The sequence below is a fragment of the Corapipo altera genome, unplaced genomic scaffold (genome assembly GCF_003945725.1).
Source record: "Corapipo altera isolate COAL_440 unplaced genomic scaffold, ASM394572v1 50, whole genome shotgun sequence".
NCBI lineage: Eukaryota > Metazoa > Chordata > Aves > Passeriformes > Pipridae > Corapipo > Corapipo altera.
The window spans coordinates 12,207,712-12,233,301 of NW_020884889.1; the positions used below are offsets into that span (position 1 = coordinate 12,207,712).

At 38.4% G+C, this 25,590-nt stretch overlaps 2 protein-coding genes across 5 annotated transcripts in view; both read right to left on the bottom strand.

Moving 5' to 3' along the window:
• Positions 1 to 2,297: 2,297 nt before the first annotated feature.
• Positions 2,298 to 21,317, bottom strand: DNAAF4 (dynein axonemal assembly factor 4). 4 transcript variants are annotated; one of them, XM_027644367.1, is made up of 11 exons: positions 21,230 to 21,317; positions 11,623 to 11,747; positions 11,122 to 11,268; positions 8,723 to 8,870; positions 8,195 to 8,328; positions 7,209 to 7,449; positions 6,373 to 6,518; positions 5,675 to 5,784; positions 4,809 to 4,962; positions 3,730 to 3,835; positions 2,298 to 2,854 (listed from the first exon to the last, which is right to left on the bottom strand). In XM_027644367.1, the coding sequence occupies exons 4-11, from the start codon at positions 8,748 to 8,750 to the stop codon at positions 2,745 to 2,747; spliced, it is 1,029 nt and encodes a 342-aa protein (XP_027500168.1). In that variant the 5' UTR covers positions 8,751 to 8,870; positions 11,122 to 11,268; positions 11,623 to 11,747; positions 21,230 to 21,317; the 3' UTR covers positions 2,298 to 2,744. The 4 variants fall into 4 exon arrangements, with proteins under 4 accessions (XP_027500168.1, XP_027500167.1, XP_027500165.1 ...); XM_027644366.1 differs by lacking the exon at positions 11,122 to 11,268; XM_027644364.1 differs by lacking the exons at positions 11,122 to 11,268; positions 11,623 to 11,747; positions 21,230 to 21,317 and adding an exon at positions 9,480 to 9,636.
• Positions 12,573 to 25,590, bottom strand: part of PYGO1 (pygopus family PHD finger 1) — a 13,981-nt gene continuing 963 nt past the window's right edge. The window contains exons 2-4 of the mRNA XM_027644552.1: positions 22,018 to 22,138; positions 21,230 to 21,325; positions 12,573 to 19,482 (exon numbers count right to left, since the gene is read on the bottom strand). Of these exons, the coding sequence (XP_027500353.1) occupies positions 18,361 to 19,482; positions 21,230 to 21,325; positions 22,018 to 22,138 (1,339 nt within the window). The 3' untranslated portion in view covers positions 12,573 to 18,360. The remainder of the gene's footprint in view (positions 19,483 to 21,229; positions 21,326 to 22,017; positions 22,139 to 25,590) is intronic.

Consider the following 25,590-nt stretch of genomic DNA (forward strand, 5'->3'; position numbering starts at 1 on the left):
GCCGGCGCCTGCGCGCGGGGCGGCGCCCGCGGCACCCGGGAGAGCGCGGCCCGCGCCCCCCGCGGCCCGGCGGCCACAGCGCCCGGGGAGCTCAGCGAGCGCAGAGCCCCGGCAACCGCAGTGCCCACAGAGCGACCCGGGAAACAGCGTCCCACGGAGCACAGCGCCCGGCCCGCCCCGGGCACCGCCATGGCAACGCCGCGCCGCCGAGCGCGGGCCGAGCGGCCCCGGCCGCGTTTGTGCCGGGGGAGGTCGCTCAGAGGCACCTTCACGGCGGGGGCGTTGTGCTGGTGTAATCAGGGGATAACCGGGCACAGGGACAGCCCAGCGCTGAGGGGACTCTGCCGGTAACGCTTGTACTGAGGGAAAGGGAAAAACAAACAAGACACACACGCACACACGCCGCCCCCCAAAACAAAACAAAAACCCAAACAAACAAGCATGGCAAAACAAATCCCAAACAACAAACAAAACAACCAACCAACAAAGCGCCCCACCAAAGAACACTCCAAAAAACGTGCTCCCGCCCCCCCCCCCCCAATAAAGTGCCTTATATGGACCACAAATATGTGATTCTTCTAGTCTCAGGTGGAAAAACTGGTGACTAGGAATTAACTAATTGGGAAAGTCTCCCAGAAGCACAGGCCGTGCTGCTCCAGGAGAAGCAGTCCTGTCCTGAGAGCCACTCAGACTGGGGGTAAGGCTGCCTACCCCCACCAAACACCTAGACCCCATCTCATCAACAGGGACAACACAGAGCAGATGCGAAATCCCAGAGATTCAGGTCCCAGCAGTGCTCTAATACTGGAACAAAACAAATGGGAGACAACAACAGGCCTCAATAATAAAGTCAGAATTTCTTACTCGAGGTTTATCTAAGCTAGCAGCTTAAACGTTTTCTTCATATCTTACATGACTGAGAAACAAACAAAAAAGATTTCATGGCACCTCTGAAGAACAGCAGGTTGTAAATGGCTTGCTCAGCAACACTAAGGGAGGTTCCTTACTCGGTGCAGTTTTACCACATGCTCATTAATACAGCACTAGAGCACTTTCCATAAACAGACTAAGAAGTACCTGTCATATGTTAACTCACTCCCTACAGAGGAAAAGAACAAAAATAAAAATTCATGCACATGAACATGAGTAAGTACAGTCACTTGGATGTTTCTTTAGGCCTCTATTTTTCATATTTCTGTATATTAGAAAAAGTCGAAACTAAAACACATCATCCACAAAGCTTCACTATATTCTTAATCTCATTCCTATATTTATTACCCATACTAATTATTTCTGCCTCTTATGTTATCTTCTATGCTCAGGATTATCACTAATGCAGAAATCAATGCAAAGTCCAAATTGTGTTATCCTCCATAGTCATCATAAGTCAAATTATCACTGTCCACAGTTTACTAAATAAGGTCAAAGTGTTAAGTTCCTCACTCTCCACCATGCATGTATTTCAATACACATCTTGAGCAATATTTGCTCTGACCACAAACACTCAACAAATTTGAAATGCTTTGTCCTGTTAGTTGAAATGCTGAATAAGATGGGTTGAATAAGATGTATCAAAAAGGATGGAGCCCATTTGATGATGCAGTTCTCTGAATCAGACCTAAACCCACAGAAATAAAACTCTTGTAACTGGTCTCATAAACGTGGAACTCTAACTTTAGAAAGAGTTAGGTGCAAGAGACATTGACCTGAAGGTTTACTTGTTTTAACTTAAGTATTTTCTGGTTTTAAAAGTCAGTCTCCACATTCTTACATCTCAGGACATTAAATGCCAACATAATGTACATGGCTCAGATGTAGTGTACACACCATCAGCTCAGGTGTTGAAGTTACAGGTTTAACATGCATTTGCTCCCAACATGATCAGGTGAAACAGGCAGATACTGTTCATGCCACCAAGCACATTTGCTTCCCTTTTAAGGGAAAAAAAAAAATGGTGAACTTACAGCCAGCACTTGCTTCTTTGCATTTTCTTTCTCCCACTGCCAGTGTGTCTCCTCCTTAGCCCTCACTTCCCCACAGTAATTATATAAAATAGGCATATTTGGGCAAGTATAGCAATACACTCAACTGAGGCACTAAAGCTCCTGCACTGCCCTCCTTCCAGCTGCTATAAAACAGTATTTGCAGCTCCTTCCAGCAATGCAATAGGTATCTGTAGGAAAGCACAGACAGCAACTATGCCAGACTGACGCCCCTCAGCATTCCACTAAAGCAGCTGGAAGGAACCTTCTCCCTGTTCCAAGAGTATAGAATTTACACAAAATAATATATATATCTGCATAAAAAATATTTTATTATAAAGACAGAAATCAGTCATAAATGGTATTCAGGAAACACATCGATGTGGAAAATTCAGAAGTCTGCTAAAACTGCTACTGAAAGAAGTGTAGTTGAAATGGTCACAGCTTGGAAAGAATGCTTAACATAACGGAACAGCTTCAAATCCAGTGTTTCAGATTTTCAGGGTAACACAAATGCTAACAAAAAGCAAAAATATGACAACTCTGTATCAAAATCAGATAAAATATATCTAATTATGGTTATTATAATACTATACTTTCCAAAAAAATTAATATATCCAATCCATTACCAATTCTGTAGGTGTTTTGAGTGAAGCACAAAAAATATCTAGTTAACACATACTGAAAAGAAATAAGATTCCTTCTGATGTTCTAAAAAGGCATTTCTGCCAAAGAGTTTCTTTTTTTTCATGTTTATTTGAATTAAGAACCTTGCATTGTTCCTTGAATTAGGTGTCGAATCTTCTCAGCATCTTTTTCTATATTTTTATTTTTAGGATCAATCTTGAGAGCTGCTTCATAATCCTGGAGACCTAATATAGATACATTAATAAGAATGTCAATCAATAATGCAAGAGCATCCTCTTTAGCAACCACCTGGAAGTAATTGTTCCCTAGTCATAAGCATGAAGTACTGATTTTCAGTTTTACTCTTAAGATGATGGAATCAGAATGACATCAGATTTACCTTATATTTTGTTTATATTATTTTACAAACATTTTAGTGGAAACACTCTACTACATAAACTTTTCAGGTTTTAAAACATGAAAGCAGAGTCTCTTCATTTACATATATATACCAATATATATATATGTCTGTGCATGACAGGAGTGTTCTGCAGAAGAGAGGAAACATGAATGACAGAAATGAATGTGTGGAAGTAAGGAAAAGAAGACATGAACTGTGAATACTAGAGCTTGGGGTTAGCAAATAATGAGCACAGGAAGAAAAACCTTATTTAACTGGCTTTTTCACAAGGTTTCCAAGTGCAAATGAAGCTGTAAGGGAATGACAAAGTGATTCATAGATAGAAAAAAGTAAAGAATGGCCAAAGCTTAGCACTTCAACACTGTCATTTTGAATATCCTTCAGTTTCTATTATCAGCTTTCACTCGTAAATTTGCTTTACAAAACTAACTTGATACTCCTGAAGAACTCAGTAGGGACACTGTTAACCTCAGGTATTTTTTCAAGATTTTTCAAGTGGAACTGCAATCAACCAGCAATATTAAAAAAAAAAATAAGGAATGTGGTATCAAGGTTCATAGCAGAGAAATAGATAGTACAGAGTTCCTTCAAAGTCATTCCTGAAAACATAAAGGTGTGAGCAGTCCCATTGAACTAAACAGAATTACTTGCTTGTCACTCTAAATTCATGTGCACACTTTCACAAAATCAAGGCCTCACCTTCAGTATATAATTCCAGCTGACAAAAGGCTGTTCCACGTCTCACATAGGCTTTCACTCGAGCGCCCTCGTTATCAGGAACAGGTGGTGTCAACAGTTCTAGTGCCTTTAGAAATGAGAACACCCAAAGTATTTATAAGAATATTTGCCATAATTTAAGGTTTTTTCTAGTTTACACACACTTCTCTCACCTAATTACTATTATTATACAGTAACATAATAACTATTCAAATAGAAATAACTATTCAAATTCAAACTATACAGCTTGTGAATCTATTCATTAAGATTTGTATCCATCACCCCAGTTTGCTAACTACAGTTACACTGCCATGGCTAAAAACTGACAAATACAGTGTTAAATGTTTATTACAGTCAAATAATGTTCTATTTTCATACACAGTATTACATACCATATTATTAGAAAAAAAAAAAAGACAGCCCTAAAAAAGCACGTGTGTTTTAGTAGTAGTTACTAGGAAAAAACAAAACAACCAAGATTCAAGTACTTATTAGTTCAAAAAATAATAATTCTGGCAAAAATTCCTCCACATTATTCAGGTGCAATTGAGATTCACTCCTCTCATTGCACAAATAATGGCTGCTAAAACATTTAGGTGATACAGCCCTTCTTTCAAAATGCCTGGTTTGTTGGGGTATCCTGCTCATCACCACCACACCTTTATTTTTCCTTACAACAAATGAAGCACACCACAGTGTAATAGAAAGGGTATCTGTGTATATTTTGTTTTGGTGGTTTTTTCTGCTCCAAGTTGCAGGTTTTTCAAGTGTATATATTGCTACAATATTTTTATCTGTAAAGAAACACGTGCTAGTCAACATACGGCCATTTGTCCCAAATGTGTAGAAGCATGATTTAGAGGGTTTTTTATTGTTGTTTTGTTTTAAATTTCTGAAAGTTCATTCACTATCAAATTTCAATATTCCAGCATGGCTTCATTATATCAAGTTTGAATTTTGAAATTCCAAATCGCACTGATATGTATTTACAGATCTGCTTAAAAGAGAAACATCACAGTAATAAACCACATTAATGCATAAGATGACAGTATTTTTTATACCTTAGAGGAGTCTTCAATAGCTTTGTGTAAATTCCTCAGTTTAAGGTGGCAGGCAGCACGATTCAGGTACAGCAGGGGAAGCTTGTTGTTCAGCCTCACTGCAAGGTTATAGGCATTCACAGCTGCCAGATAGTTTCCCATTGCAAACATTTTGCTAAGTGTTAAACAGAAAGTGAAACGTGCACTTTAAAGAAGGTGATGAACACAAAATAAATACCTACTTCTTACCAACAATTCATTTTCAAATATTTGAAGTTTTAGCATCTTTTCCTTGGAAATGCACATTTATAGCCTTTTCTGAGAACATCACAGCTGAAGTTCAGTCCAACTTGATGCAGAGAATACAACTTATAGACACACACTAAAAAGTCACTGCTTCCAAGCAGCAAAGAACTGTAAGAGGTGGACACAGTTTTGCAGACACAGGACTAGTTTTGAAAGCTTTGTGTATCTGATTGTCTAATCAAACCTATCTGTATAACACAGCTATATAAATAAACCAGCATTTTTATAAAATTCCTAAAGTTTGTTTTAGACAGATGTTTCACCTCTCCCTAAAGAGTTCAAATGAAAGGAAATCCACTTAGATATAATAGTGCACTGCCTCAACTGTCTTCAAAGAAGAATATGCATGATGTGTTTACATTGATTTTGTTCACCATGGGCTTCAACAATTGCATCTCACGACTTTATCAGATTCAAACCTCATAAGCTGCCAATAAAATCTCTGTTATGACTTCTATGACTACTCTATAGACATTCACCATCTGTGTTTAGGATATATAGAAAATATCAAAACTAACAGTAGACAAACACCATAATAATTAATTAAGTTTCAATATATCTTCAAGTGGAATCTAACTTACTTTCCTTTGTCCTTTAACCAATCTGGATTCTTCTCCTCTTCTTTTAAATCTTCCAGCTCAGACAAATCAGCATTTATTGTTCTTCGAGCTTCTGCTTGTTTATGTAGCCACTGTAAGTACAAAATGGGCAAGGATTATTTCTGAAGGAAAAATTCAAATCCAAAAATGGATTTTATCTCTTCACTCACTACTATCAAAAGAATTCTATTTGCCACATATTTTGGACAGAGAAAAATATTTAATAATGTCAGATATGAAAAAGTTCAAAGTTTCCCAATTATTTTATTACCATGAAAAGTCAAGTTACTGCTTCACTAATACTTTTTGGTTTACTTGTTTGTTTTTAATCTTCCAAAATTACTTGGTATTCATTCAATTGAGCTTGAAAGAGGTGTGAGCTTCTTTTTAAGACAAAACTGAAAGAATCTTAAATATAAGAGTAAAGATATTTCAAATTTTGTACTTCAAGGAATTAAATTAATATTGTTGCCTTCCCCTCCCCCCAAAAAAGGAACATGCTGTTTATTAACCTGCACTATCACATGGTGAAAATAATTTTTATATAAAATTATTTCTTTATATCTTCATTTAAATACAACTGCCTTCCTTGGAAGATATATTGCACAGGTTACATTCCTTGGCACAGGTACCATTTTTGTCAACTTACTGAATACACAATAAACAATTCATTACTTTACCTCCTCCTCTTCTGCGACACGAGATTCTCGAAGAGCTGTAGGAAAAACTCTTGGGGTAAAGTTGACTTTAATTGTAGCAGCAGATCTAGGAGCTGGTAACTGTTCTTCCTTTACATTTGGTGAAAATATACTACAGGAAGCATGACCTATGAAGAGAATTGGAGTACTGGAAATGAAAAAAATCAAGCAAAAGAGAGTTTTCTGGTTTTCTACCGAAGTCCAAAGTACACCTAATTTAGGAATGCAACACATTAGGATTAAACCTCTAATAACTTGAGAAAGGTTTAGACTTGTTCTTTTGAAGGGAAGGTTCAAACAATGTTTCTTGTTAATGTAACCAGTAAATAAATGGAATGATAGAGCATCTGCCACAAATGAACTTAAACTCCTCTTACATCTCTATCTCTGTCACTTGGATGATGCTCTGACAACCATAAGAGTCTATAAAAGCAAACAAACAAGGAATGAGATATTTTCTGTTGTTTTAGTTCCCTGGATTGGCTCTCCATAGGACCAAGACATGGGATAGACAGAGTGAAAGGAGACTGTATATTTCTATGAAATGCAGCAGTAAGGTAACTTAGGGTAACAGGATCTCCACCCCCAGAAAGTCTGCATTACACCCTCAGAAAGGCTTTCTGGTTTACTTTTCTAAAGCTTAGAACAAAACCTGCTCTTGTATTTCCAAAGACTTAAGTGCTAAGAACTCACATGCTTGAGCTCAATAAAGTTCCTGAAAATAATTTAAAATAACTGCAGACTAATAGAACAGGTTCAGTATGGTGGAGACAAAGATAAATGATGAATTAGAAACATCCAGGAATAAATCATACAACCTTTTGTGGGTTTGGGTCTGCTCTTAGAAGTTCCTTCATTAGGAATTCTAGTTTTGGTCATTTTTTCATTTTTCCTCTCTTTTAACTGCCCTATTTCTTGATGTAATTCCCCTTCTTTTTGCATGCTTTTGTATTTATCAGCATCTTTTTGCTGGTTTTTCCATAACTCCAACTCTTCGGTGACCTTCTGCCGTTCCTTCTCTTTCAGATCTTCAATTCTTTTTCTTTCTGCTTCTTCTAGCTGTTTGAACAATAAACCTCTGAGATCAGATGTTTCATCTGATAATACTAAGATGACTAAGTAAAAGCTACCATTATTTTCCCAGTTTCATATCCAAAGCATAGTGTAACCAATGTGACCATACAAGCAGAATTCACTAAGATGCTTAAAAATGACTGAGAGAGCAAACATTTCGGATTAGCCTTTACAAGTCTCATTCTTTTAACTAATCCTTCTAAACACAAATGAAATGACCAGAATTTTTACATACATAAAAATTTTGAAGAACATGTCTTAAGAGAGACATAAAAAGCAGAATGACAAACATGCAAACACTAAAAAGACAATGAACAGCAAGTCTGTTATAAAATATAACAACGCAACAAATAAATAAGATTCTTTTTTAAAATCAGTATTTTTGACAGTGCTAAATGACTGAACACCTGCACTAATGCAAAGGCCACAAAAGACCACAGTTTTTCTACATGACTGTACTCTCCTTTCAATGGCCAAAAATCTGAGCTCCTCACTAAAAACTTTCTTTAGTATTACTAATGGAAAATGGTAACTTCTAAGTACTTTTCCTGTATCAATTTCATATTTGGTAATAAATGTGTTTTAAGTGCAAAGAAATAACAAGGTTTACCATCACTATAATAAAAATGAGTACTTTTCATATTTTTTAAAGTGCATTTAACCAAGCAGATGCCAGATTAGTTGGCAGTTATTACATGTATGTGTCTTGTAGAGCTCCTTCTAAACCTACCTTCATTGTGGCCTCCAAAGCATATTTTTTGTGTTCCTCTTTTGTAGCTTTTTTTGCTTCTGTCTCCTCTTTTGCCTTTTGTTGGGCTTTTAGAACAGCATTCTCTCTTAGATATTGCAGTTTTTCCTTGTCAGCTTAAAAAAATAAATAAAAACTATTATGATCATTTAGGCCTGGAATTCTACTGGTATGTATCATATTCATAAAAACAGGATTCTTTCTGCTACTGTGTCTGGGAAAACACAAAATGGTTCCAATTCCACAAAGCAGTGTCTATCAAGCCCATCTCCAAAACAGAAAAATTAAGATTTGCTTACACATAAAATATAAGTGTTACAAGAAACATTGTTTTGTTTCATACATGCTAGATTCAGTAGATGTTCTTTGTTCTCACATACTTTCTATTTTTAATAACAAGGTTTAACTGAGCAGATATCTACCAGCAGGAGTTTCACATTACAGTTTGTAAAGTGTTGGCTCAGAATGGGTTTCTTACAGGCAATCTAACTTTCAGAATAGAGAACTTACCATTTTCTAGGGTTAGGGAATCCCACATGGCCGGTTCTTTTTTATACAAAGTGAAGAAAATGTTTCCATTTCCGATCTTTGCTGTGCTATTTGTGTCATCAATAGGAGCATACAAAATGGCTTCAAATAAAAAGGGAGGGACACTTACCTACAAAGATATAATTTGTACTAATATTTATTAATTTCAATTAACTCTCACATATACAAAACACTCAGCACAAGCACACAGTAAATCTCAAGAAAAACATACTATTGACAGAACTAATGTGCTTTGTATCCAGTGTGGAGGTTTGTAGAAGCCCAGGGAAGGTGCTTCCTTCCCCTCGAGGGTGGGTCTTCACAAGGTTATATTTTTATTATTTCAATGTATTTCAATCTCTTTATTAAAGAGATTGAAAAAGTTGGTTCTTCAGCACTCCGACAGAAGCCATGGACCTCATAATTAGAATTATTATTCATAATATAAGCAGATGTGTATAATTCAGTCCATTTATGAGACAGTAAAGGCAGGTGACACCTGTTGAGTAGTAAGAGCATTACTACAGAGAACGAGCAGGGGTAAAGCCATTATCTGTCGCGGGACGGGCATCTAACAGCCTGCAGGAGAGAGAGGGAGATTATAAAGGCTATAAGACTACGAGCTCGAGAGCGTTGCCATGGTGTGTGGCGCGTGTGCTCTTGAGCAGAGCTCTGAAGTACCGCGGCACATCGCGGGCAGCGACACAAGGCCCGTGCGGGAGCGGGGCGCGCCGCCCACCTTCAGATACCGCTCGGAGCAGAAGATGTTGGCGGGGGTGGCCCGGGCGCCGCGCAGGGGCAGCGAGAGGAACACGGCGGTGGGGGTCTGGTGCCAGCGGTGCTCCCGCAGCCACAGCGGCATCGCCGAACGCGGCCCCGGCAGCGCTGCCCTCAGCCGGGCCGGCCCGCGCGGCGCACGCCGGGACATGGAGTCCCGCAGGGCCGGGCACGGCGCGGGCCGCCATCGCTCACACCTGGGCGGAGCGCGGCTCTTAGAGCCGCTGTTAGCCAAATCCGTCTCCAAGAAGAGACGAACTGCTATCAGTTTAGAATTTCTGGTAAAAAAAAAAATATTAAAATTAGAGATTGATTTAGCAATACACAGAGTCAGGTTGGAAGGGACTTCAGTGGTTCATCTGGTCTGACCTCCCTGCTGAGGCAGGGTCATCCCAGAGCACATGGCACAGGATTGTGTCCAGATGGTTCTGGAATATCTCTAGTGAGGGAAACTCCATAGTCTCTCTGGGCAGTCTGTTCCAGTGCTTGGTCACTGCACAGGAAAGGAGTCCTTCCTCATGTTTAGGTCGAACTTTCAAGGCATCAGGTTCTGCCCATTGCCTCTGGTTCTACTGGCTGACAGCCTGGCTCTGTCCTCTTGACACCCTCCCTTCAGATATTTATACACAGCCTCTTGTTGAGGCTGATCAGGCCCAGATCCCTCAGCCTTCCTGTTTAGAGAGATTCTCCAGACCCTTGACCAACTTTGTTGCCCTCCACTGGACCTGCTCCAGGAACTACATGTCTCTCTTGTACTGAGAAGCCCAGAACTGCACACAGTACTCCCACTGTGGCCTCACCAGGGCTCAGCACACAGGCAGGATCACCTTCCTCAACCTACTGGCAATGCTGGCACTGAAACTTCCAGATGTCCCCTAAAAATAACTGGGTCATACCGGCAGCTCCATGCTATTGCCTCCCAATGCTGTCTGCGGTACTGTCTATGCCAAAAACTCAGGAGGTAATTTGCACATTGTTGCTCCACGTTCCTCAAACAAACAGTAACACTGTATCTGCAAAAATAAAGTCTAGTATATAGAAAGTAACTGCTTCTGGGGAATAAGACAAGACAAGCCAAGCACAGTTGGATAAAAATTCAGGTATGTGAAAGTTCTTCAAAAGTATACCATTACCTAGAACTGCCTGGAAAAATCCGGAACCAAAAAGTCTAGTTTTCCCCCTTTCCTTTAAAATATGACCAAGAAAAATGGAGTTTAACATGGCACACATTAGCTAGGATTACTGATGTGTATCACTGAAAACTTAATTTTTATGTTCTATTACCTATATTCCAAAGCAATTAAATGGTAGTGGTCACTTTTAAGTACTGTGTATATCTCTCTCTCTAGAGAGAGAAATATAGATATATAAAAGTAGGTATCACAAATATTTAAAACTTTTTCAGAGCAAGAAATCCATTGTAACTGATACGATTTCTGGGTTATTCTCCACCCTCACTCACCCACATCAATATCATCTGGATGAATGCTTGCATCTGTTGGAATCCAAGAAGTGAATTAAATTCCCCATTCCCTGAGTATTCAAAATATATAGCAGCATTGACTAGAATTGTTATAATGCAATAGTAACTCAAAATCTCCTACCACTCCAGAATGCAGCTGTAGTCATCCAGAACACATCCTTCAGTTATGCAAAGTTCATTCATCGACTGTAAGTCTTAGATTTTTTGAGTGCTGGTCTTCTGCCTTGGTCACCCAGGTGTCATTTTTAGTTTAATCACAGAGAATATACTGAAATGAAGCAGCTTATTATTTATTCGTGCTAGAAGGACTATACTATTCATACATGCTTTACAAGACAGGACATGGTTATGGTTACCAGTATTTGGTCTTCTTAAGTTACACAAAAGAGCTCCAATAGAGCAACAAAAAGTCTATTTACTTAAAAGCCAGGTCTCCAGTGCAAAGCTTGTAGAAGACACAGCAAATACCACTAACACACTTTTATGCCAAAGTAGCAGATTTAGCTGCTAAAAGAGACAAAAGGGATTCAGCAAGGTCTTGAATCAACCTTAGAAGTCTTTTATTGATGTATATCTACAGAAACACCTCCTCTGTCCCACACACTCCACACTGCAGGCTTACCTGGACAAATGGCTGCGCTCTCACCATGACACACATGCAAAGAGAGGCCCATTCAGGATCGTTCTTCTGTTGGCATTAATCTTATCAGTCAGAAGTTTGTAGTGAAAAGTTTCCAGTGCAAGAAACTTCATAGTGAAAAGAAAAATTATTCAGTTAAAAACCTAATTCCTAAATTCCTGTCTCCTGTGCTATGAAGGATAGAGATGTACATTCCACACAAATCTTAATAATATTAGTAATATTCTGGACCTTCCAGCTGCTAATACACACATCCATCTTTTCCGGGGTTATTTCACTTCTAATGGCATCAGAGGCTTTAATATATGGGGGAAAAAATCCTTTAAATAGCTTACATTTTCTTATCTTTAATTATTAACCTTTTTTCCTCCCATCCTTTCTAAATTCTCTCTCTTATCCCTCCCTATCTTTCACAAAAGAAGGAACATTTTATGAGACTGTTTATTACAATAAAATGTTTTACATATGTAGCTTGGGACCACCTGTATCAGTTGCTTTTAAATAGTATTGGCAAGGCAGTGATTTGGTATGTGTTAGTTCTGGCATTTTAACTAAGAGGAAGAGTTTTGTAATAAATTTATAAATTGGAATAAATAATTCTTTGATTAATCTCTTCCCAAGAACAGAAAGTTATTTAAAAAAAATAAATCTGTTCAGACAAATGGTGCTCAAGCCTTCCCTCCCATCCTGTAAAGAAAGAAATGAGGCTGAAGGTGCAAGACCTCTTCTAATCTGCTTTGAAGTTACTTCAGATTAACACCTTTACAGAACAGCAGGGCTCTCCAAGAGAGGCAGGAACTGTCTTTTCTGATCAGTATGACCTCATACTGTTTCTTGCAGGATTACACCTAATCCAAATGCATTTTGCCAGGCAAAACAGTAGAAGAGTCAATCTAGGCATTACATCATCTTCAGAAAAATCAACAGGCAACTTCCCCGCAAAAATTAGCTTTATTTTAAAAGGAACTGAAACCAGACAACAGAAAGCAACAAAGTTACATACAGTGCCAGACAAAATCTACCATATACATTTTCCAAGAACACTTGAATCAGATTCTGATACATGTTCTTCTGAAAGGTAAAAATGTCACATCATTATTAACAAACAAAAAAAAAATTAAATGTCAACAATCTTAATCATCTTATATTTTGCATTGTTTGGATGGCAGTAGATTGGTAACTTGCCTTTTTCAACTCACCTTTAACACTGAAAGGACAATGTGGACAAAAAAATTCCAAGTCAGAAGGCCCTGAAGAACAGAGTATTTGCTCTAAAGGCCACATGAAAAAGCTTGGAGGAAAGGCCATCTTTTAAATAAAAATCCCTAAAACTCTCTTATTTCACGCTTCAGAAGAAAAAACTATCAAGAAAGGAAAAAAAAAAAGAGGAAATATATTATAAGCTTGCCCTCCTTAAGTTATATGGAAGTTCAGATTTAGAGCATCCTGCAGAGCAGAAGATGAGAGTCTCGGAACAGACACGACATCTCTCAGGACTCCAATCCCAAACTGCCTCCAGTACAGCAATTCCTGAAATACAGTGCACACATCTCCAAGTAAAAAGGTGGGGTAGGATCAAAAACTATTTTGAGACAGACAGTTTGTTTGAAGATGAAAAGGAAAATTAATCATGTATGGCAAACAATACAGAAATAGGTATTCCCAAGGTGTTGGGATAAACCATTTCTGAACCAGGAGATGAAGGGCAACACTGAATACTTTAAGTTATAGGCAGCACCTCTAAGGGGCTGAACACCATTCAGAATTAATTACCTCAGAATGATGACACACAACATTAGGCCACTAAAGCGACCCTTTTTTATATATAAAGCAAGAAATTCAGAGGAGCTCCATATAAAGAAGTGAATGTGCATAACTCAAGATGTAGTGTAGGATAGTTATATTGCCTTAAAGAGTTCTGCTAAGTACACTTAGTTTCCAATTTTAAGGAAGAGTCTATTCTAATATAGAAAGCTTCAGACAAAACTTAGCAATTGCAGAATAATTTGAAAATACATCCAGTTCTACACCCTCCTGTATATATCTAATCACATCCAATAGATTAAAAAATTATATGTTTTGTAAACCAAGTAAAGAGTGTTAGAATAGAATTTTCACACCCATGAGCTGATTACCAAATATTCACCCATTTGTCAGTGGATAATATTAAAAAATTCATACTTACAGTTATGGTAACAAGATGACAATGCACACCAGTGCTGTGTGTTCTGAAAGGTACTTAGTTTTAATTATCATGAATTGCTATCACCTATCAAACCTCATTCTATGCAAGATACCACACCAGCTACCAATCCATAAACAATAATGTTTCACATACTTCATAGAGTAGCTTAAAACACATCATGGTATGAAATAATTTGTATTACATAGTAATTTAATCCCTGGCCACAGGGCTAATGCTGGACAAAGTCTGGAAACTTTTCCAATTTGAATTACATACATTAACTTTGCCACACACCACAGCACTAATGCATGTATTACATCAGACATGCTCTAATTTAAAATCAAAACAAAAGAGTTGCTGCAAAAATACATGTCACCAATGTGGAACACATTCAAGATTGTATAAAAAGTACTGAACTGATATCCCAAAACAGGTATATTTAAGCAGTACATAAGGAAAGATTAGTTTTAATATGAAACAGTCATTTAAGTCACATACAACATGATAAGAAGCATGACTTTCCTTTTTAAAAATGTTACACCAATACTTTTACTGCCAGGCAATGTTTATTTATAAAATGAAAGGGATGTACTTAATGCAGATAATGTGTTATCGTATTAAGCTGCAATAAAGACAAATGTTAAAAAGGTGCTACATTTGAACATCACTGATTTTGTAAAAATTCAAACCATAAAAGCATTTCACTTGCAAACATCACAGGCCCCAAACTGCAAACACTTTGAAACATTCTTGACTGTGTGCATGCAGCTCCACGGACTTCATTAATTCTCACATGCTTGAAATTAAGCCTGAAAAAATGTGATTACAAAACTGGTTCTTAGATTAAAAACTTCAGAGGTCACAAAGTATAATCTTCTTTGAGCAGCCCCTAAAAGTTATATTTTTGTTTTAAGTAGAGCAAACTTCATTACTTTTCTCTAGTTTCTTGCATCTGAAGATCTCAGATAATAACTAGGCCTCTAAACAACCTCGGGAAGTAAGGATTAGTCTAATCTGCTGCAAGAGGAGACTGAGGCAGGCATAGTTAACCTGCTTGTCTCGAGTTGTAGAAAGGGTCAGTAAAAGAGCAAGAAACAGGATTTTTGGTATCTTATATACAGCACTGTCACTTACCCTGACCAATAAAACAAATGTTTTAAAGAGAAAAGTACATGTTTTCTCATTTACAAGTGATCACTTGCAAAAAAACTTAAAGTACTAAGGACAATACAATCCAGTTTATACTTATTTATTTCAGCCCAGGGGGAAAAAAAAAACAACAAAAACATTTTGGGCAATATAGGCTGCATTTCTGACCACAACAAGGAACTATTTAAAAGGGACATGGGCACTTTCCATAAAAATGTTAAGGTTTGCAAGACTTACAAAATCTTTGCAATATTTTTGGTGTGCAGCACCAGTACAGTCTAAATCACTAGTAATGAAAGAAGCACATGATAGTTCAATACAAATTGTTTCATGTAGAATATTACAAAAACCCTCACCTACTCTAGTCAACCCTCCCTCCCTCCCACCCTTCTATAACTAACTTCTAATTCTAATCAGCTGTCATTTTCCTAGGACCTTACTAATTAAACATGATTGCTGTTTTTCCTGTGCATACTTGAACTACTACTAGTCAATACATGCAGAGAAAAACAAAATATAACCCTCTCTCTAGATAAAGAGTTCAAGTATGCCAAGAGTGTATCAGTAGGGCGAGCATATCAGCTGGATGACTTTTGGAGATCTTCGTCAGTCATATCTCTATAATCAGTGTGCTAACAAGTTTGGGTTTTGTTGTTCACTTGCTTTTATTTGATATACTTGACATTTGCTAATGCCTTGAATTTGCAGGTTAATGAATGCAGAAAATTTACTGGGTTACAAACCCAACATAGTACCAGTTTGGAAAAACCAAAATAAATTGTTAGAATAAGTTTCACAAATACACAGTTTAAGGCCTTATGAAACGATATTCCAGTTGACTTTAAGTTTTTAAGAACACTAATGCCTTGACAGCTAATCTAGAAAATATTTTACTAATTTCATGTAGGGTCAAGGAAGAAATTAAGAAATACACAGCTATTTTAAATAAGATGTCTGCTTCAAAATATTAAACCATTAATTGGACTTCTGAGAAAAAATGCCCCAAAAATCTTCTCACAACAGGCATGGGCTGTGGGAATGGGAAAGGTAACAATATCATCATTGGTTTTGTTGAATTTTCACTGAGCACATTTTTTATTTCATTTATGTTGCTGTAGGTGTGAACCAGCTCCACTACCTTCACAGTGCAAATTTTTGCAGAGATTAAACTGATTCCCAGAGGAACAAATCTATCTAAACAAGGTTTGGTTTAATTGCTACTTTAGGTACCAAAAGCAAATTCTTAACAGTCTGTCAGTCATTAGGAAAACTACTGAAGAATAAATCTCTTTAACAGAGGTTGTTGCTTGGTTGGTTTTTTTGTTGTTTGTTTTGAAATATCACACCTCTAACAAAACAAGATTAAGTCTGGTTTCTGTACTAAATTAAAGCAACTGGTGATGAAAACAGAAGCCCTTGATCTGCCTTACAGTTTCTTTACATCTCCATACAGGAAATCCTCAAGATATGAAATATGTCACTTACACTTCAGACATTATTTTCTTTTTCCTGATGAGAGGCAAGAAAAAAAAAAAGGGCACTACTGCACTTACCCAGCAAAAATTTTCACTTTTAAAATAAAACAAGAAAAGTTATGCAGGTCTGCACAGTATCTTCTGGGAATGTACCACAGTAGAGCCCATTTAAAAATCAAACACAATGGTGAACTAGCAAACAGGCCTTACTTTTCACTCATTAGCATAGCTTATCATAAAAACTACCTCTTTACTTTTATGACTGTATTTTATATCAGCTCCTACGTCGCTCATGCTCACAGACTTGAAAAATTTATCACATTAAGGAACGTGACTGGCACCTGTAAGCTTGACATATGATTTAATTCCTGTTTAAAGGCTTTTTCCAGCACAGTGGTGAGTATTACAGGCAGAGTCTGTTATTACAATGCCTCCTTTTATTAAGTCAGAACAACACTTCTCTCTAAAGAAACACTTCTTCAGTTGCATATACTAAGGCTGAACTGTTCAAGGCTAGATGTTTCACCACATTAAAAAAAGGAGAGTTATTTTTGAGATCAAGAATTAGATCAAATTACTTATATTAAAATAGAATTCTTAGCATCACACATGAAGCTCTAGTGCCATTCATACTTGTCAGCAGGATATCAGGTTTAGCAAAGAAGCTTAAACTTCTGATTACTTACTCCTGAGCTAAACTCACCTGATATGAAAGCTCTATTTTTTTCCTTCACCCTAGATTTCCCACCCCCTCAGTGCAAGACTGGCTGAGGCAGTGGTGGGAATTTAGTTTTAAGTCTGTGCTGGCCAAATTATCATGCAATTCAGAGCCTGTGCAGAGCACACTCCGTTGCCTTGCACCCTCCCTCGTGCCAAGTGGACTGTGTAAGCTCTGGGTGACTGAGCAGGTTCCAGCCGAAAGCCCTGGAAGAGGGGCAGGATTTTCCATGCACTACTTCATTCACAATTCTTAGGCAGCACTGAGGCAGGAGACTGGAACCACCAGTGAGGAAGGATGAGAGAGAGGTGCATAACTGCACAACCATGACACGTGCAGACACTGTATCCTAATGTATGTGCTCAAGATAAATGAATTGAGGTTACATATGCAACCCTAGTTTTGGCATTCTCTAGATTTAAAGCACTGGACTTTATAAACTTGATCTGTTCTTTTTCCAATTTAATCATATTTCGTAACTATTTCCAAATACTGCAAGACCCAGCAAGAGCCTTCAGCAACTAAATGTTTGCTGAGAAGTCAAAAGAGATTATTGCCTTTTCAAGGAAATAGAAATGTGTAAGAGTTAGCGGGTTTCATTGTGCTACTAAGTATGAATTCATCAATTTTTGAATAGCATGTTAATGCTTTACTTCAGAAAATAGGAAAAAGCACATACAAAATTCTCTGTATTTACCCTAAAATAACAACTATTAGTACTGCACATTCCTCCATGTCATCTCCACTATATTCAAAGAAAGGCTAGCAAGAACATCACCATACATTCATGCCAAAAAAAAAAAAAAAAAAGTAATGAGTACTTGCAAATATAGTACCATTAAAACCGAGCACTAAATGCTAGTGTTAGTTAACACATTAATACTAGCAAATTAGGGCTATTCATACAGGCACATTTTTCCTTCAATAAAATTGTCAATGCACATTCTACTTCTGATCAATTGTCAGTTACAGTTCAATCAGAAACAAAAATATTCCATCCTGTGAAACATTCGCACACATAAAACTAAGAATCCAAAAGCTGAGATGGAACTTTATGAATGAAAACAGATTAGGGGAAAAATAAGATGACAGCAATCAAACACAACTGATTGTCTGCAGAAAGTGAAGTAGCCGATTCGTAACCAAAACTTCATAGAAAGTATTTCATCCACCACCACCACCAATTGAGGCTGTCAGCCTTCCGTGTTCAGTGCAGGTGGTCCTGCAGTCTCTCTCGTGCGCATCAACTGGACATCTTTGTCAGCCATGCAAGTATCACAGCCCCAAACCGCCGATGCTTCTGCCGTGAGAAGGCCGTACGCTGACTCCGTCATGCCCGTGCAGATCCGATGAAACCATTTCTGACAAGAGGCTTCACACAGGATGGCATCCTGGTCATCATTAACTTCATGGGTACAGATCCCACATGGATAGACAGGTTCAGAGGATGAGTGACCATGGCGACTGGGATGAAGGGGCGTTTTGCTGCTCTTTTCAGAGTTGCATCCTTCAGCAGCACCTCGGGGCTGGCGGGACTTACTCTGAGTCCCGTTGGAATGCCCAGCATTGGTGTTATCAGCACTGTTGGAATGGCTATTATCCTGATTTACCACATTGTTTCGAGTAACATTTTTTAGGTCACTGTTACCTTGACTCACAATGTCCTCTGTCCTGTGATGATGCTGATGAGCAGCAGTGTTCTGGCTGGATGCTTTGCTTGCACCTTGATTAAAGTCCTGCTTCTGTGCTGATGATTTTGTCTGGTTGTATGTGTTTGGTGGAGGAACAAAAGAATGGTTTGACTCTAGCTGAGAATTTGGAAAATTTGGATTGTTTCCAGGACCAAAATTGGATGGCACGTCAGGGTGAGGTATCTGACCAGAATGGCCAAAGTTCTCCCCAGGATTTGGCCTGAAATGCTGAGCAGGCATACTGACATTTTGATTTATCTGACCACCACTATAAGGGGGCTGATTCCCAAAACCTGGGTTATCATGTGGACCAAAGCTGAAAGAGTGAGGTCGACTAAAACCCATGCCCACAGGGTTTTGAGGAAGAGGATGTGGTTGGTTTCTGAGGGAGTAAGAACCACCGTATGGCGAAGACACTCTGGGCAGCATGTGAGGTGGCATTCTGAAAGTGTTATAGCCTCCAAAGCCAGGATAACCAGGATTACTAAAATATGGATTTCCTGAAGGAAGCGGTTTATAAGACACAGTATTATAGTTGTCATCAAATGGATTTGCAGCTACAAGGTGGTCAGAGCTTGGATTCGGCGGTGGAGCATATTCAGATGGAGGAGGAAATGATGATCCCTACAAATATTTTAAATACAACATTTAAATTAGTTTTAGTATTTGCCTGCAAGACAGACCAACCACAAAGGTCCTGGATTACCAATACTACTGCTGAAAGAACTGTTCAGCTGTTGTGTAAAACTCACCCACTGTATTCTGCCAGGCTGTCTGAAATTTCAGTACAGAGGCAAGAGAGGAGTCTGTGCTCCAGATAATATGATGATTTATAGTAGTCTGTGTTTTAAAAATTTTGCAGTTGCACAACCGTGCTTCTGAAAATACTACTTGATATGTGACTTCTATTTCTTAACCTTTTACAAAAGACAAGCAACAATACAGAAAGCCAAGTGCCACAAACACATGCACAAAGTATTTCCAAATGTCGAAGAGCAGATTTAAGCATTTCCTTAAGTCTCCTTTTGGGTTGATGTTACTGAATATACACTTCTTAAGACACCCTACTTCTACGAGGATATAAACCTAATGTTACTATAAACCTAAAAAAGGCATATAGAATATAGCAGTAAGCAGATTGGTATTTTCTATACTCTGCAGAATATTCTACACTCTGTAGATTTCTGGACAAAAAAAGAGGCCTTCAGTGATTGTGGACAGTCTGCAAAGCATAGTCAGTAGGCATAAAATACAAGGATTATGCTCTGGTTACAGTGTTTAACAGAGCCCAGAAGCTGTTCAAATGTCACCAAAGTGGCTATACAATTGAAATTCATTCTAGACTAGCCTGTAGGGAACATCTACTGTGTTCACCCTACATTAACTGTGCTCACAGAAAGCATTTCCTCTTAAGTACTAATAAACTAAGATTGAGCATTTATTTAAAAAAAACCAAAAAGGTAAAATTTGCTGCACAGTAAATGCAGTAAGGTACACTGCATTTTCTTACACCAGGTAAGAAAAAAACCAGAAGCTAGTCTGCATAGCCTCTGGAGTTATTATCATTCCAGAATACAAGGAAAGCTCCACCATGAGAGAAGTCTGAAACCTTTTAGAGTAACTGAATATTTCTCAGAGCAGGTTTCACCATGACTACTTTAAAACAAAACAAAAATTAAGAGAACAGATCCACATCTCAATGGACTGTGGATAAGCCTAACAGAAAGTGATTGTTTGACCTATGTAAGTAAGGTTACTCTCACTGGGTAGTACCAAACTAACAGATACTCTCACTGAAAGGTGAATGAACACACAATGGGAAATTCTGCACTACAAGTATCCAACTGCTTAAGATGTTTTGTATTCAGGTTTTCTTTTCTAGGAAGAAAAACTGCATAGAAATGTCAAATTGCAGGGAGTCACTGGAAAGGAGCTATACTTGCTTTTGCTTGAAAATAACTTCAGAAGTATGCCAAGAATTTAGTCAAAGCATTAATGAACTGTTCTGATTCATTAGCCCACAAACTTACACATAATGAAATGAAAGTAAAGAGAGAAGTAGTCTCATGGCAACTACTCATGGCAACTTCTACAAATGGCTACAAAGTCATTAAAAAAAAGGTCTGTCTCAGAATCAAATCCATATGGTAAAAATTCAAGTCACTGCAGTCACTCTGTGCTCCTGTCTTTATAGGTCTGTGGCAACCTACAGAGATTAAAATAACTTTAGTGCCAATAACTAGTATTAGGAATATTTTGTACACAGCTGCTATTTGTGACAACAGACTGATACTCTGAACAATGCGAGACAGTCACACCAGCAGACAACATTTGAGTGCTCGATTTATTAAGAAATCAAAAGAGAATTTACCTGTGTGTTTCCTTTGCGTTTTTTCTTATCAGGGCTTCCAAGTTGAACTCCTGGTCCTCCTAACCCATCCAATCCACTGTCACCACCTACAAAATTTCAATCAGTGCAATAGTGCATTAGTTTTCTTACAGACCACATTGCAAGTTTGCCTCTGACCGCCATAGCCACAGATATTTGTTACAAATACTGAACTTGCATTAATTCTGCTGCTTTACATTGTAAGTCCTTAAGGAGCAAACATCTGGACATAAGTTAACATACCTCCTACGTGCTCTCTTACTCTACTGCCACTTTAACAGCCAATTCATGCTCATTACCGTTGGAATAAACATTTCCATTTATTTTATGTTTATCTGTCCCTTGGTTCTTCACAACTCCACTTCAACAGTCAGAAGTATTTCTTGTTTGCATAACTCATAAAACTTTCAAAGGAATTGCATAAAGCCATGCCTAAGATTCACCTCTTATTTAACTTACACAGACACAGCATTTATCAAACTCACTGTGGCAACAGACAACAGTGTGTTACAATCCACCGTGAAGGAAAAGCAAACAGTAGTAGATTCATGAACGAAAACCACTGAAAACCTGCCGTGTTGTTTAGAGAGATCTCCAGTTTATCAGATCTAAATTTCACTTGATCCAACAAAAAGACACCTGCCAAAAATGAGAGGTGCTCTAAGTGAATCTGCCCTACTCTGCAGAAACCTCACAGAATAACTGAGCAAGGCACTGGCACAAAAAGAAATAAAAATGTTCATTTCATTGGTCACTCAATCAGACTTTACCCTGAGCAGTACAAAGAGATATCTGTACTTCACTTGGGATTCTTCTTCACCTTTCATAACAGCAGGACAAGCTCTCAAAGTTGTATAAATCATGGCTTTCATTTTTAAAGCCCTAGTCAGACTGAAGATGAAAAAAAGAATAAAAAATCTAGCATACTCATTATCCCAGTCAGTCTGTCTTCATGGGGCTCAAGTGAAATTGCCATCATTTGGGAATGCAAAAAAAACCCTGAGCTGAAGTACAAAAAGCATTATTGGGTGATATGACAGCAACACATGTTACAGTAATAACATCATTATATTAATAAATTATGTTAATTTTTTTTCCCAGGGCCATTAATATAATAGCTTTTTTTCTCTTTTATATAAATATATAGTTAACAGTATAGAAGAATAAGCAGGCAATCCAACTTAAAAATCTTACTGTTTTTTGTTTACAACTCATATTCAGAATACAAGTCAAACTTTATCAAGATGCAAGCACACAGCCGAACACACAGATCTTTATTACCAAAAGCAACCTGAAGATAACTGTGAATTACCAACAGAATTATGCAAAGCAGCATACAACATTACACTGCTCTATGTTAGACAAGTGTTCCCAGCAGACAGGTAAACCAGCTTTAGGACTATTCAGTAAGTGACAAAAAAATCTCTTCTCACAGGGGCAAAGCAGACTTACTGTATACAGAATGAAATATCCAACAGTTATTTCAAATACTCCTGATCAAAGGAGGCCCAGCAAATTTTCACTCCTTGCACTTCCTTTCTCCCTGCCTCCTTTTTTTTTGAGGTTTCATGGAATTTACCAGTCCTACCTCAAGTCACAATCCATCTCTACCTCTGCTTTATTAAGTTCCTTTTAGCTTTAGCTGTCACTGTTGAAATTTAATTTCATTTTTCATTATACATAAGGAAGATATATGGACATCCCAGGTCAACACCTATCAAATTTTAAGTCTGAATTTCAAAGACAAGGGCACAAAGTCACCATCAGGTTCTCAAAATAAACTCACACTCGCACATAGCATATTGTGGTCTAACCTGCCATCAGAAAAACTAGGGATTACTCTTTCAAAGAGTCCTTTTTGCCTTGTTTTAGACTATAAAATCCTGTGTATACTTAGTGTGCTATGACAGATTGCCACTGCATTACCTGTAGATATTAAATAATCACAGCATAAATTTTTACATGAAGAATGATGGCAAATTTCCCCTAAATTTCAACTCTATAAGTCATCTTGATAATCTACTTTCTCAAAACTGTACCTGCACTGTCCTTAAGCTTCTTCTGCAGCATTCATATAAGTTTACACTAAATTCAGTGCAAGATTGTACTGTGAACACCAATCCTCACAACTACATAAAACACACTCCTGTTCGTGGCCCCACACTTTTAATGCATCAACAACTTTAACCACTGTTAGCAAAATATTACAAATATCCAGATTTCTTTTAATAAAGTCAACAACTAGCAGCACAGACATTAGGAAATCTGTGATCAAGTAGGAAACTGAGGATCATTTGCAAATGCTGGTTTACAGTAGCATAAGTTAAAACTTTATAGAATTATGTATAAATTTCCCTCTCAAGGATATCATTCGTCAAAAACATAAGTATATGAATATTAGAATTCCAGTGACAAGTTCCATTAGCTTCTACCTGAATTACTTACATGGGTGAAGCCATTCATTTGCCTACGTTTACAGAAGTGAGTCCTGCATCTGGAAAGGCACAAAGCTTTTGTATTTTCAGTTCTCACCGTGTGAGGCCACTGATTTGATTCAGCCCTAAGAATTTATATTTTCCCTGTGGATTCTATAATGATTTAATTTATACATGAAAGGAAACAGAATGTTAGTCCTAGCATACCTCCAAAAAAGAGTGAATAAAGCTCATTTTCATGCAGCCAAAATAAACTTTCCACAAAGTCACTTTTGGTATCTACCACATAGACTTTCATTAAAGGTGTACTGAGCACTTTGGAATGCTGCACAAATGAAAAATTATTTCATTGTCCGAGACTAGTTTTTCAGGCAAAAATACAATCCATTTGACTGGGACATCAAATATCTAACAGATCCAGAGATATAAATTCATATCTGATAACTGTGCCTGTTTTAACTACAGATCAAATTTATTTCAGCCATTAACATTTGGGCAAAGGAGAAGAGGTAAGCCCTGTACTCTTTTTCACTTCATACATGCACAAGATGGACATCTTCAGTGTTAGTCAGAACTGCAACTTGTAGTTTTGTTTACATATTAAGAGTTTATGACTTTGCATGTAATTTATGCCATACTTAATATGCTGCAAATACACTACGGAGTATTTTCATACTCACTGACAAATCCCTGTCTAGGTTTCTACAGGATGGATGCCAGAGTCTTTTTAAACAGTGATTTATCTCAGTAAGAACGTTTTCCCAAGAAACATAAATGGCTGAATAAACTTTTCATGATGGACAGAAGAACTAAAAATAGTCTAATTTCACCCAGATTTGGTGAGCCTATGCTGTGGCCCTGACACTGTAAACGGATTCGATATTAAGCGGTAGTTGCGTGGAACTTGGTGGGTAACCCAGGCATGTGAAACCATATATGCTTAAATATTTGCAGAATCAGGGCTTGAGAGTGGAGGAGTCTAATGAATCCCAGTCTCCTTTGTAACGCTGTTGTGTGCTTTCATTCCCTCAAGGTTGCAACCCAGCTGTTACTAGAACAGTTTTAGAAAAGCAAACTGTAAATCAGTGACAATATGCATATCGGAATCTGCACCTTTCTCCACTTACCCAACCAGGAAAAAAAGCTCAAAACATCAGGAACAATAGAATGCCAGAGGCAAAATAGGAGGCGAGAAAAACAGAAGCACTAAATGGCAGATTTTATAATTTTGCTCTGATTTTCACCCAACTCAGTCACCCAGCCTGCCGCCTTTCATTATTTCATTCAGAAAAGCATTTCTGTTTTTAAGGGCTATAAGGACAGAACTACGGCCACGCAGGCTGATGTGCCACTGCCATTAAAGTCGGCTGCACTGCCGAACTCAGAGGAGACGCCGCATTTCTACCCTTCTCCCTACACCTTTCAAAGAAACGCACATTCCAAACCTCACCAGAGCCACACACGAGTGCTATTAATAAAGAACACTATTTCGATATTTTTTTTTCATTTCCCGAAAAGGGAAAGACAAAACCTCAACAAGACTCAAGCACAAGAGCCGAGACCGGGGGTAGAAGAGCGAACACTCAAGTGTAATTTATGAGCTCTGCATCAGCACGAACTCGGACATGTGGCACCGCCGCCGTATTCCCTTGCACCAGCAGTATGCTCGCTGCATACTAATGCGCCGCACATCCCCAGACACAGCGGAGCCAGGACCGCACGCCCCCCCCCGCCCCACGGGACACACCTGCGCGCACCGCCAGCCCCGCCGCCGCTTTTCCAGGCCCGGCGGCTGCGGGAGCCCGCGGGGCCCGGCCGGGCCCCACCGAGCAAACTTCGCGCGGCCCCCGCGCCGCCGGCCCCGCCGCCAGCGCCGGGAGGGAGAGCGGCGGGGGCGGCCCGGCCGGG